General features: G+C 43.2%; 3 protein-coding genes across 3 annotated transcripts in view; 2 read left to right on the plus strand and 1 right to left on the minus strand.

Moving 5' to 3' along the window:
• The window catches only part of LOC125761834 (tyrosine-protein phosphatase 10D), a 117,238-nt gene that overhangs the window by 73,853 nt on the left and 29,285 nt on the right, over window positions 1–14,100 (minus strand). The window lies entirely within an intron of this gene.
• LOC125761839 (mucin-5AC-like) lies at window positions 796–4,932 on the plus strand. Its single transcript, XM_049423374.1, has 2 exons — window positions 796–818; window positions 1,933–4,932. The coding sequence occupies exon 2, from the start codon at window positions 1,934–1,936 to the stop codon at window positions 4,427–4,429; it is 2,496 nt and encodes an 831-aa protein (XP_049279331.1). The 5' UTR covers window positions 796–818; window position 1,933; the 3' UTR covers window positions 4,430–4,932.
• Window positions 10,559–12,594, plus strand: LOC125761851 (uncharacterized). Its single transcript, XM_049423391.1, has 3 exons — window positions 10,559–10,680; window positions 11,832–11,948; window positions 12,114–12,594. The coding sequence occupies exons 2-3, from the start codon at window positions 11,844–11,846 to the stop codon at window positions 12,339–12,341; spliced, it is 333 nt and encodes a 110-aa protein (XP_049279348.1). The 5' UTR covers window positions 10,559–10,680; window positions 11,832–11,843; the 3' UTR covers window positions 12,342–12,594.

Raw genomic sequence — 14,100 nt, forward strand, 5'->3', positions numbered from 1 at the left:
TGATAAGTATTTTAATTTAAATGTGGTTAATAATGGTTTAAATATTCTTAAACAACAAAACCAATCCTAAATTGCAAGCTGTCAAGCGGCGCCCAGCATCCGGACACAGGAAGCATGGATGCGATAATCACAAGACGTTTTAAAACCAGAAACTTAATTGGTGCACTGGACCACTGTGTCCAAGTGCACGACCTTGAAATGTCCCTAAACGGTTGATGGTATCTATCGTCCCAGCTGTGGCGAAAAGTCAACCAAAGCCTTCCCGTTGAGATTCCTTTCGGAATGGTGGATTATGACACTATCCTCGCCTAGAAGGTGAGGAGGCATGCGGCAGGTTTGTGCGATTGACCACCCGATGCGTTACGTCCAAGTGCAAGTCCAAGTACAATGGTGAAGCAAAGCGTGGGTAAAAAAAAATCATCCCTCACGCATACACAAAACACGTCACCAGTAATCGCTCGTCCACGGCGACAAGTTGCACCGTGTTGTGCCTTCCTTACAAGTCCGGTCTGAGGGCAGCCACCGTTTTGAGCGTCTTCCCTTGCCGCCGCGCGCGAAGCCTCGGTAAGGATCGATGGCCGCGCGAAAGCGCTCGGAAAAAGGAAGGAAGTCTATAAAAAGCAGATCACTCGATCGAGTCACTCAGTTCGGTTCGGGACAGCGCGTGGAGTAGGACACACACACTGGTGGTTGGTTGGATTTGTATTTGGACTCTAGCAATTTGTAAGGCAGTCCAGCAGTGCAAGCCTTGTTGGTTATAAGTTGATGTAAGTTTGAGCTAACGCAGCTAAGGATCGTAAGGAGCAAACAGTGCATAAGTGAGTTTCAGTATAAGTAAAAGTTTATTAGAAATGTGGTGTTATTTTTGATGGAAATTTATCTAAAATTTAAAAAAAGATTAAAAAATAATGTCGAGAAAAGTGCGATTTTCAAAACAAGTGAAAAATGATCATTAACTTTCTAAAGTTCGCTAACGATTTTTTTTATTTCAAAAGATTAAAAAAAATAAAATTATTGTAAATTATTTTTTTAAATCAGTTCAACATTCGACATGCTTAAAGGAAGTAATATTAAATTATGGAATTTTACCTATTACTAAACATTCAAACAACCTACTTTTGAGTCTAAAATAAAAAGTGTTAAAAAATTAGAGATAACGTGTTAGTCCTTAATCACGAAGCACGATTTGTAGCTGGTTTCAAAACCAGCTAGAACCAAATAACAACTTGCGGTAAATATCACGGCAACGCGTGGCCAGAAGTTTTGTTTATAGTTTCCCATGTTAAAAACCAGTTCCTGATACCATTTGGGAGATTGTTAATCTTCCTTAAATGCCACTGCTACGTTACCAAAAAAATCGGCTAATGATCAAACAGAATGCCTAGACTGCCCAATTTAAATGTCATCTGCATTTGGGCCAGATAGTACACAGAGTGTGGGAATAAAATGACAGAAAAAAAATCTAATTTCAAACGAGTAGCTAAAATTTGCTTTCATTACTGGTTTTAGTCTGTGTTTATATTTAGATTCTTTGTCTGTACTTCCTCAAGAACTTAAAAAAAAACACATTGACACACATTGTTAGTTGTCTTAATTCCTTTTTTTTACTGTCTTTTGATATTTCGCAATAAGAGGCGTTTTGGGAATTCGAAAATAAAAAAACCCTCCCCTCTACTTTCCAAGGTTTTTTTTTTTTTAAATTCCATTCTGAGGATTGCAACTATTGTCAATTCGAAACGTGCGTTCGTGAGTCGTGCCACACCACGTGGTTGCGTGGAGCTTGATCATCCAATGCTTATTGTCAACTATTGTTTTAAAACACATTTCATATGCGTCAATCGTGACCAATGGAGGGATTTACATAATGTACCCAGTTTCGATTTCATTCGACAGATACAATTGCCACACTGTACGCCCCAAATTTCTTCCCAGAATGCTCTTACAGGTGCTCGTGCCATGTTTGGCACTACTGAGGCTAACTGCCGCAGGTTACGTGACAGTTCCGCTGCATAGTCCGGCCAGTGTGACGTATGTGAACCCGCAACAGCACGCCGGCTTATTGGCCGGTCCGGTACGATATACTTCTGGCACACAGGCAGCTCTCGTTCCGGCCACCGTTGTTGAGGGACGTTCGGGTGCAGTGTCGGTAACATCAGCACCGGCACCTACCTACTATACCTACAACTTACAACCTCAGCCCGTGTTCGGCAAGGCAAGCTACACTCCGGCCGTCCAGTATCACACCACGTACGGAAGTCCGTCGGTGCGTGTCTTCGAACCGAAAACCTTCGTGTACGGCGTGCAGGGTGGCTCCAATGTCCCAACGACACACACTGTACAATCGGTCCCTGTTTCGGTATCAACTACCGAGTATCATCACACATCGGCTCCCATTCCCGTACCGGTGACTCCTGTTCCACATCATCACGATCATTCGGTGGCTGTGCCCGTACCGACACCCGTTCCCGTGCATGTGCCCGTTCACGTACCGGTTCCGGTACCGGTAACACCAACGTACACCAAAACTGTGACCACCGGTCCGTCCTACATTCCTCCCCAGGAGAAACAAATCCCGGTGGTGCGTTCGCGTAAGTTCAAGGTGCGACGTCCAGCCATACAGAACCAGTTCTACGATATTGAGGAACGTGTCATTATTCGCCCGGTTGGCTCTGCGCTGGTCGAGCTAGAGCAACCAGTCTCGCAAACGGAAACACAGTCAAAGACGACCAAAACAACCACCACGTTCGTGGAGAAGCGTCCAGTTTACAGTCCACCAGCTCCGGCTCCAGAAGTCCATATCACGGACGAAGGCTATGGAACACGTACCATTGCCAGACCTCAGGTCGTCACACAGACTACCACGGTGTACACGGAACGACCTCCACTAAAGGGTGGATACGATCGCATTGAAGAAGCCTCCCAGTCCAGAAAGTCTGCTGCTTCCACCAGCAAAGCGTCAGATGCTGAGTATATCGATACGGAACACGCCAACACCCCGTCCGAGAGACCCTTCTACACGCAGGGACATGCCATCTACCATCCGCAAACAGCCTTCGTCAATCCGTATGCGACCCATTTAGCGCCCCATCCCCTCGTGTACTATCCATCCAATGCTGGACATCTGCTGCACCATGTAGCGCACGGTGACCAACACTCCCCGGCGCTTGTAGCAACGCATCCGAGTACGGCACATCCTGGCACGGTCTTTCACATACCCTCGTCAACTCCACTCTACCCTGTAACACCCGCCGCAGGCTCGTCAACTCCACTCTACCCTGTAACTCCCGCCACAGGTGGAGATTGTGATGGTGGAAAAACCCCGGAATATCTGCCACCTTCTGTTCATACACCGTCACCAACTACACCGGCACAACCACCGGTAGCTACTACGACACCAAAACCTCCGATCACTGTGACTCCTGGATCTTACCCAGCTGATGACATTGCGGATGACGAGTACGATGATTCGATCGTGATCGACGCACGCAGTGGTGTGAACAACTACTCCGACTACACGCCGACGGAATCGGATTATGGTGATGTTACGGTGACGGCAGCCACAACGACTTCCAGCACTCCACTCGTCTATCATCACGACAAGTACCGAGGAGCCGAACAGACGGAGACCCGACTCGGAGGTACTTCTTCGATCGAGGTAAGCTACGCCTCCCGTGCTACTCCAGCCAGTGACATCGTTGCGTTCGATCCCTCGACCACGTCTGGTGGATTTGATTTTGGAACAACCTTCCGTGGATCGTTCCCCACGACAACTATCGCACCAAACCCTACCACCATCCGCCAGACGATCGGTTCCTCCAGCTCAACGGCTAGCAACACACCTCAGCGCTCCAGCGTAACGATTATTGCCTCTACCACGCCAAGAACCGTAGCGGCACGGTTCAGCGAAACGGATGCTTCTTCCTCTCTGACCACATCCGAACATAGGGAATATACGTCACACAGTGCCGCCACCTCTGGGATTACCTCACAATCAGTCGTTGTCGGACAGGGATTGACTCAGGAACAGATCCACGCGAATCAGGAACAATTCATTAAGCTTCTCTCCGAACGCGACTCAATCGCGGAGGTTGGTTTTGGACCGAAAACCGACACATCCGGTACGCTGATCGATGCGTACGTACGTAGCCGTGTGCTCTCGGCTACCCCAGCACCGCGTGATGCAAAGGAAACGTCACGCACCGTCAACATCCGGCGTATCGTCGTATCACGTCCAGTCGAAACGGAACAGGAGGTTGAGGTGAGGGAACAATCGTACGCGACCACTATTGGGCCGCCACTGTATGATCATGAGCACAAGCGGGATGTAAGCGACGTTGCCGGGCCAGAAGGTGTTGATCGTCAGCCACAGCAGCCACCGATGTACGTTAACGCTAAACCACCAGCGTTTGCCAATGATCGAGATCAGTAAGTTTAGGGAAATTCGTTTAATCCGTTCATCACGAGAGGCAATACCATTTAATGCACGTAACGAAACGGACGGCCCTTTGCTTTGCTATATGCCGTTTTTGTTATAATTGTTCAGTATGTTTTAAATAAATATTTATTTTTATTAAAAATGTAAAAAAATATGCACGTGTCTTGCTTTTTCAATATTTGAATGTTCCAAAATGGCTTCACACAATTTCGTCCCATAAAAAAATGTTCCTTATCTAATCGAGAGTAGAACCCAGGCCGGAGCTGTGTGTTGAATTTGTACTAAATGATCTGGCTTCGAAAAAAATGTTTCGATAACATTTTTAATGTTATATGTTTTATAAAAGCGACGCGCAAGATATCACAATTTTTATTGGAATTAATAAAAAAACTACACTCAAGAGATAAAAAATTACTTTGTTTAAATAAAAAATAAAACACAATTAAATGAATGAAATATTTTACAGATTATATTACTGTCTTTCTGGTGCAAAATTTAGATAAACTTTTAAGCCACACCCTGTTGAGTCTAGAATTTTTATTAAAAACTTCTTGGTAAAATCCTAGCGCACTTTTTGTTACTTTACATTTGCACTTTATTAAAAAGTTTCGTTAACAAAACTCAATTCGTTACAAATATTTGCTCCAGAACATTCTACGCATTACATCGCGAACAATTTCACGCTTCAAATGGAACGATCGAAACGAATGCGAAAGAATCAGGTCAAATGAATACTTCCGAAGATGCAGACGAAATGTCAAGACGGACCAGTTTGGCGGGCAAGATGTGACCGATTGTTAAACTAGATCGTTAAATGCGATCCACTCCTGGGATACTATGCACGGGATGAAGGGTACAAAAAAAAATTAAATAAACCAGAGCGAAAACATAACAAAATCAAGCTGGAAGCGGATTCAGCGTCCTAGACCTTTTCGGAGCGCGTGGCCCTTCCAGAGACGCGCGTCTGCAATGCTTCAACACCGTTGCAAGTGCTCATTACACCATGTACAACGCCTCAAAGAGCGGGATGGTGCACATCATAAATGGCAACACGGGGGGGATTTTGCAGTTATGCCAACTGCTCTCCAATAAGTATAATTTGACTATTCTTTAAAATTATCAATTCTCACTACTAACTTTCATATTCCAAAAACATTCGCCCCATACGCCGGAACTTACATTTTAAGCAGTCCATGTAATCCTGTGAACTTTACAACCCACAAGTAACGTGCGCCGGGGCTAGGTTTGTTCCACAATTCAAGGATGCGCATTGGATTTAAAGTTCACCCGTCCCATTTTGGCAATGTATAAGGATGGGATCAGGGCATACACATGCCACGCCACACTGCCTCGATAATCGATAAAAGCGATCGCTTGGCGTTTCTGCTGACTCTGTAGTGCTCCATATAAAATGTCTCCTCTCTTCCCACCGAGCAAACGCGACCAAACGTCTCTGCCCCCCAGTGTCGGTCCAAAGTCACCCAGACAACCCACACTGGGAAAACACACTGGGTTGTGGATGACTCTAAGCTTGAAGAGCAAGTAACCTTTCGGGATTCTTCATCCGAAGGTCGTTTTGGGGCAGTTCCATGAGGTAAAACCTTAGCGGAACTGAGCGGTGTCGTGTATTTGAATGGGTTCTTGAGAGTACAGAAGAGAGTACGCATGCAACCTGCATTGAAGATGCACGAGCAGCACAGATCTTCCGTGCCGTGTGAAGTGAAAGGACGCCCAAGGACGTCCGTAGAAACGCGATTCCTCTTCCGGTTTTGTGTTGGCGCTTCTTGCTCTAGTTAATGTGGGTCCAACAGGTTTTCCCTGCCCAACAGTGCCACCCGAAAGTGAAAGCTCTCGGCGTTATGAATGCCAGATGTGACATCAAAAACTTCCTGACATTGACCTTCAGTTCGAGCGATACTCTTTCTTATTGGTTTGATAATACAAGATTTTGTTGTGGATTATCCCGGATTCTGGTGAACATAAAACAGCAAATATGCACCATTTTGTCACATTTCAAGCACCAAAAGGTTCTTGGGTCAAACCTTATGAATTAAATTAAAAATTCCAGAATAATCCAATACAAAACAGATAAGGCTTTACTTAGCACTTGACTCAAATATCTTTAATAATATACATATCTGCTCATTTATTATGCATTTGTTTAGTACAATTTAGGATTTTCTTTGCTTTTTAAGGACAGCCATGCCGTATCCAGATTTATTTTACCACGTAGCCGGATAGTCAGGCCTTGCTACGGGTCCGAATGGGATTTGATCCCCGGTCCTGTCGTGTGGACCGGCGCCGTTTATCATATACATCACCGCCTTAATTTAGAAAATTTGTTTCTTTGGCAATTTTATTAGGCAATTGTTTATTTATTTTTATTTATAATTCATGATGATTAGGCAATTGTCTTAGGCAAAAATTTAGGAAATTTGTTTCTTAGGCAAATTATTTCAAACCATACATAGTTAGGGGACGCCCGGGCAGCCTCTGCTCCGGGGCAACAAGTTATAGCAGGCTTAATTCAAACAATCATTTTTGATTATATGTTGAAATGTAGGTATAGAATTTATTTTTAAAATATATATTTTTAGGTAATAATAAAACTGAATAATCAGTACTGCCAGGCCGTTCTATATGAATAAAAAAAAATAACTAAACAGCTTTGGTAATGTGCTTAAAATTGTTGCAAATACATTTTATCAACGTGACGTTTGTATCCGTTCTACATTTATACACTAAATCGTACTTCTTAGTTAATAATTATTAAATACAAAAGTACAAACGAATTTCGAATTGTCCTAGATTACAACATGGAACGGTGTTTCTTTTTTGTGCATATCACTGTTGATGAATTTTAAAAATCGAATGCACACCGTGTCCGTTGGACTTCCCGCTGTGGTGACGAATCGTTGCATGGTGGGTATGGTTTTGTGCAAATGGATAAAATTTCATATAAAGTTTGGTTACTGCGGAGTGTGAAAAATGGTTAAGTATACTTTATAGCACAAAAATATGTCAGTTGTAGTTATGATATTAACTTTGGCGGTTAATTCCACACATAATGGTCAATTAGTTTATTTTGTGTTTAAAGATAAAGATGTTGTAAATGCAGATAAGATATCTGAATCATTACCTTAAAAATTAATAAAAAAAAATCATTTAACAATTCAAGCTAAACATTCAAATGTTGTAAATTTGTTTCATGATAACATCAACATATTTCCAGGCCGTTCGTTATGAATAAAAAAACAAACATCAACATATTTTAATTATGATGTGGGTTCATAATTATAGAATAACACATTCCACGACTAATGCACTATAACGCCCCAAATCATAGTGAAGTAGTAATGAATCTCGTTACCGATGTGTAAACAAATTAGACTGTTTTGAACCATTTCATTCTACATATTTACATGCAATTAGTTGAATAGTAACGAAAACACACATCATATAAAGCTATACAAGGTTGCAACATTGATTAAACTAGAACGAGGCTATCACATTTCCTAATAGAGATATGATATGTTTTGCTTCAAATACGGATTGCGATAGTAAACAACTACTTATCGAGACAGTAATCAAATCAGATTATGCTTGTTTACCACAAACTTCATTGCAAAAGGGAAAAAATAAACATTTTAAACTGTTTTTATATGATTTAAATGATAAGATGCCAGATTTATGAATTTGTATCAGAATCAGAAATTAAACACTTATAAAACACTCATAAAATGATCCAAATATCAGAATGTTCGAAATAAAATAATATTCAAATTATTCTTCTCCCAGCAGAAGGTGACATGTCAACGCTCACGCACTTTAACGCACGTGACGAAGTGAGTAATAATGATTTTAACGGTAAATTTCGTGCAAAACCGTACGGCACTTCGTGTGGATTTCCTTCATTTCGTTAAGTCCCCTCCCCAATTTAAGCACCGAGGGGTAATTGACATGTAAAACCTCAGAAGCAATCCAAAACAAAAAAGTGAAAGGAACCGACTAGGAAGTAACCTGCTACCAGTTTGCTTCACTTGATAAGAGTATTGTGAGGCAGGGGAGAAAAATATAATATTCCAACCCCACGATCGGTCACCGTTTTCGTGAGGGGGTTTTGCAACCGAACGCGAACGCGCTCGTACACGATCTCGAGATCGTTCACGAATGACTGCGACCTGAACTCAACACAATTCCGTCTGACCTCGGTAATGATCTTTAGGTTGCACGTGTACTACGGCCGAGAGGTATTGGTGACCGGCACTGGTTTGACGTAGGGAGGAAATCGCAGCATGATTAAGGGGGTTCACTTTCAATTCTCTTGGTGCTCGTGGATGCTGAGCTGAGCGCGGGCAAGTTGGTCGACCGACCCTGGTTTTTTGATGCGACGGAATTGCCCGAAGGCTTCCGAAGCCCTGCAAAAGGGTGACAGTCTGGTTAAGAGAGCGGAACTGAAGCCGGTAACCGTACGGTACAGCCATAAATACTGTTCTTCGGACGCACGGCTAAAGCACGTTGGTTGGCCGTTGTGCAAAGAAGCTGCCCTTGGATGATGGCTATTGATCGGTTGCGGTTGGCTATTGGTATTGGTTAGTTGGCTTGTCTGCTCTTGTTTTCGGTTCACAATTCAATTCGCAGTTTAGGTCATTGATCTCAATTTATTTCCCACCTTCAGTTTGGGGTAGTTTCGTATCGTCATGCATGGAGCTTAATAAATGCTTCCTAATATAATTTCAGGGTAATTTTTGGGGAAATAAATTTCTTTAAAAAGCATACAAATTTATATATCATAACATGAAATATTGATGATCTCATTGGATTTGCTTTTTCTTAGAATTATGATTTAGTTCTAATTGTTCTGAACTTTAAATTGTGTTGTTGAAATATTTGTTTCACAAATTATATTTTAAATTATCTGATTTTTTTATTTTTCTAGACATCCTTCACGCTGTTTTTATGTTCCAATAAAACATTTCGTGCGTGAATTTTCAAAAATGTTAAACGTGCTCTGCATAGAAACGATAAATATTGCCTAACACTCCTCTTCAATGTTGAATAGATATTTGCTCGTTACCATGTACTTATTGCTTGCATCCTTGCCGTGATAAATGACGCAAACTCCCAACCGTGTGACTCTGCTGCGCTTTAATTGAAACCAATAAATTGATCACCCCAAGTACCCTAACCCCCCCCCCCCCCCACCGCCCAAAACATGGCCTAATCTACACTTCCCACAACCGATACAAAATGCGCAAATAAAGTAACATCTGTTTTGCCTACCACAGTGACATCCATCTGCCATGGCAATCAAAGCCACATAATAATTACAGTCACGTTTATCGCGTCGATCGCGAGTTAAACTTCACAGCAGCACGGGCTTGCACGAAACAGTGTCGACGATCGACAACGTTCCGTTCGATTAAACTTTCTTGCAAAGCTAACCGTAACCTTGATCTTCAAATTGTGCCGCTGTCGGTAAACAACCTGTGGCTTCACAAACGCTTCCGGAACACAAACGATTAAACTATTAGAAGTGGGAACTCACTCACTTCGACGGCCCACCCGACATCGGGTCAGATTGTTTAACGAAAAAAAAAAAAAACTTCAACTCCCCGGATAGGTGACCCTTTCCACGACCTGGAGCATGATCGTAGCAGACAAATTTTTATCGATTGTTCCTTGACTGGAAAAGGAAGTTTACGCGCCGCAGTTGCGAACATGACCGAAACCTACCCCACACGATCCGGCGCACCTTAGCCTTCGTCTCTCGCGTCCATCGGTGGCTGTTGATCGGGATCACGAGAGTCACGTGCTAGCATGGCGCTCTATATCCCTTCCACACGGAGGATCGCAGGAGTGACGATCGTTAGCGAATGCGGTACACACACAAAAAACAACTACCATCGCCACCATATCGAGGGCCCTCCTATCGGTCCTACAAACACTATCGACTCGCTGCGCTTGCTCCCGCCTACAGCCAATGTTCGTGCGATAGCCTTCTCTCCTTTTAGCTGCGCGCATGCCACTTCGTTACGATAGCGAGATAGTACCGATCACAAGCAACGGCTAGAGGAAGGACCACTTGCCACCGCAACGGTCCACTGTTTACCCGGTGGGTTCAGCTATACATATATAAGAACCCGACCCGTTTCTAGTCGACAGTTTAGTGTGAGCTTCCAGTTACATTCATCCGAACGTTGACAGCGCGTTTGTCTTTTGTGCTAAGAGCAAAACAACACAAGGTAAGTAAAGTGTCAGTTGTGGATGAGATTTAGTGTGCAAAAGAAAAAACCACCAAAACAAAAAAAACCGGACAATGATTACACCAATGCCGCACATGATCGGTGAAACAGAACGAACGATTTCAACGATGCGTCAAGCGACGAACCGGGATGCGAATGGTTTTGTTTTTTTTTTTGTTTCTTAAGTGATTATCAATTCACTATTCATTGCGTGCGATTGGTGGTGCTGTGTGTACGTTTTTTTTGTTGTTGTTGTGTGGCTGCGAAGAACTTATTAAAGGTGTCAGAACATGACGAAATTGAAAGTTCCGTTTGGTGGGCGCTATGGGCGCTACGGTACGATGCACTTTATCGTAAGGTTGTAATATTCTCACCATTGTTAAAGGTGACTCTTTACGCGAAAGTAACAGAAGTGGATCAGTGATGTGAAGTGTTTGGAATTCCATCCACCTTGCACGGGCGGCCTTGACCACAGATGTAATTACAATTCGCCATTGGAAAGGGCACACAGTACGGCCCCCGCGGAAGGTGATCTACCAAGAATGCGTTCAACCAGTGCATCTAGAAGGTTTGGGAGTTTGTCATACATAACTTGCTACGATAGCAATGAAATACTCCTTTTGGTCACTACGATAATTCCAGCTTGTTTGTAAACGTTGACAACAAGTGATTGGGGTTGGGTTTTTTTGTTGTTGGATTGCGCAACATCGTTCGTTGCATCGTCGTGCGCACACTGTCTAACTAAGGTTAAATGCTCGCTGAGTGTGTGTATGTTACATAAAGCAAAGTTTTTCTACAAACTGCAATTTCTACACCTGGACTTCTGCTAGCACTGGCTGGCCACGGCTGGCTGGCATGCAGTTGCGTTTTCAAATCCCGATACATTGCAGGTTGCAGTCGCGTAGATATGTGGGGTGGGATATTACGTCACGGCCTGTTTCGAGACGGATCACGATAAGTTCGACCCCGCACGCACTGGGAGATGGTCAATAAATTTCGACGAAAGTGAAACTAATCTCAGCCGGTCTTGGTAGCACCGGTTTTTGGTGCGTTTCGTTTAATGTTCTTTCGTTAACGTCTCTCTCTCTCTCTCTCTCCCTTCTCGCTTTTTTTTCTCCCTCCCTCTCTTCCTACCACATCTCGTTCAATAGCTAATTTTCAACATGAACCGCATCATCATCGCCCTGACTGCCGTCTTTGCGTGTGCCTCGGCCCAAGTCTTCCTGAACCAACCGATCCCGCTCGCGCTTCACCAACCGGCTCGCGAGGTAAGTACACGCCGGTTAGCCCGGTTACATCATCTGCAAAGCATACCAACCGGGAGCATGCATATCAATAAGGGCTTTTTTCTTGGCTTATTTGTTTTTTCCCCACTCTCTCTCTCTCTCTCTTTCTGTACACCATTACATACTGTATTTTCTTCTGCTGAACAGGCTTCTCTGGCCCATCCGGCAGTGGTGGAAAATGCACTGCACGAAGCCCAGTATCCGGATCAGTTCCGCAACAACTTCTACAAAAACCCCCACATTGCCGATGCACTTGCCAAGCAGTCGTGGTTCGGCGACAAGGAGATGCCCGTCTTTGAGCGTGAAGCAGACAAAATCCCGCGCGATCGTATCGTGAAGATCTTCAAGAATGCCGGATTTGTGCGACGGCGCTAAACCGTGCGCGCAATGTGATCCATTGTGACGCAACGACCCGTGATCAGTTCAATGATCAACGTGTACCGGATTGCAATGCCAACGATGGTCGATAAATGCTCAACTTGCCACCTGTAACAATTGCTTAGTTTCTGTGCATTCTAGGGGAAACATTTCTACCTTCCGCGGGAATGCTTGTGATGATCGTGTCTATTTTTCATGTGTAAATAGTCGTTAATTTATTGTGCCAATAAATTATTTATTATGAGTTCAATCGGGTGTTATCGCCTATCTTCTGAGAATTTATATGTGTCATACAGTGTTAGAATTCCGCTTCTTCTTATGTGGCACTACACAACCTCAAGAGAGATGTTTCTCACCTCACATTTCTGGTTTTCTTTGACTATTCTTCTCCTTGGCTTAACGACCTTACAGGTCACGCCGGCCATTTCTGGCTTACTAGACTTATTTTACCACGTAGCCGGATAGTCAGTCCTTGCTACGGGGGGACGGTCCGGATGGGATATGAACCCGGTCCGGCCGTGTGGACTGGCGCCGTTTATCACATGCACCACCGAGCCGCCCCGAACTTCTTTGACTATTATTGATACGATAAATAGTGAACAAATCAATTGGGATGAAATTAAATATTTGTGAATTATGTTTTGAAATTAAAAAATTCTATCGACACAGTTTTCGACCAGAAAAGGTTGCTGTCTCACAAAGAATAAATTACAAGACGAAGAGTAATGCAGTTTCTTATTCCGAACTGCACTTTAAAACATTTTCATTAAAATTTCAATCCTATTTAATATTTAATATGAATATTGCTAATGTGGATTGGTCCATAAAAGATATTTTGATTTGATTTTTGAATAGTAAGTTCATAATCAAGTAATGATTTAAAGACATACCTTGTGTCGGCAATAAGTAGACGGGCTCGACAGTCCTGTATGAGGAGTAGGGCCCACAAGAGAGAGAGAGAGAGAGAAAGAGAGAGAGAGAGAGATGCTAAAGTGGATTGGTCCATAAAAGATATTTTGATTTGATTTTTGAATAGTAAGTTCATATTCAAGTAATGATTTAAAGATATACCTTGTGTCGGCAATAAGTAGACGGGTGCGACAGTCCTGTATGAGGAGGTAGGGCCCACAAGAGAGAGAGAGAGAGAGAGAGAGAGAGAGATCGCAGCTAGCAGCCACCAGAGGGCGCAATAGTTTGTGTAACGATCCTCTCTTAGGAAGGAAAAACAGTGCGTGGAGGCAAAAGGATCGATCGTAGGACCAATCGCAGATAGGGGATTGAATGTAAATTTCTGACCATATATGGACAGGATTCGGGACCGTGCCGACCATGCATGCGTGCCGAAGAATAAGGTCGGCGGGCTAGGAGATGGCATTAATGGACCGTTGGGAATTATTTTAAGTATAATAGTATTTTAACGTCATTGAAATAAAAACTCGATAGTTCAAAGTTAGTATTCGCGGCATCCGAAAACAAAAAGGAGAAGAATTACTCGCACTGCGAGTACATTACATACCTGGAAGGGCCGTTTTTCTGCGATTAAAATAGGGTAATTATTTCACAGGATTATAAAGCAAACAATGTTCTTCTGGGATAAAATCAGTAAAATTTCATTCAAGAAAAAAAAACCAAAAAGCTACTAAAAAATATCAATCTAGTATTTACGCTTGAAAATTCCACAAAAAGCCCAACCGTTCCATGTTTCCATGTCATGTGATGCCTGTACACGATACGGGAGCGAAAATCTGTCACCTGG

Source organism: Anopheles funestus, chromosome 2RL (genome assembly GCF_943734845.2).
Source record: "Anopheles funestus chromosome 2RL, idAnoFuneDA-416_04, whole genome shotgun sequence".
NCBI lineage: Eukaryota > Metazoa > Arthropoda > Insecta > Diptera > Culicidae > Anopheles > Anopheles funestus.

What these genes read in the sequence shown, in the direction of transcription:
- LOC125761839 (XM_049423374.1), top strand. Translation starts at nt 1,934, where the DNA reads ATGCTCTTACAGGTGCTCGTGCCATGTTTGGCACTACTGAGGCTAACT.
- LOC125761851 (XM_049423391.1), top strand. Translation starts at nt 11,844, where the DNA reads ATGAACCGCATCATCATCGCCCTGACTGCCGTCTTTGCGTGTGCCTCG. An exon ending in TTCACCAACCGGCTCGCGAG is followed by an intron (nt 11,949 to 12,113) that starts GTAAGTACACGC and finishes TCTGCTGAACAG; the next exon opens with GCTTCTCTGGCCCATCCGGC.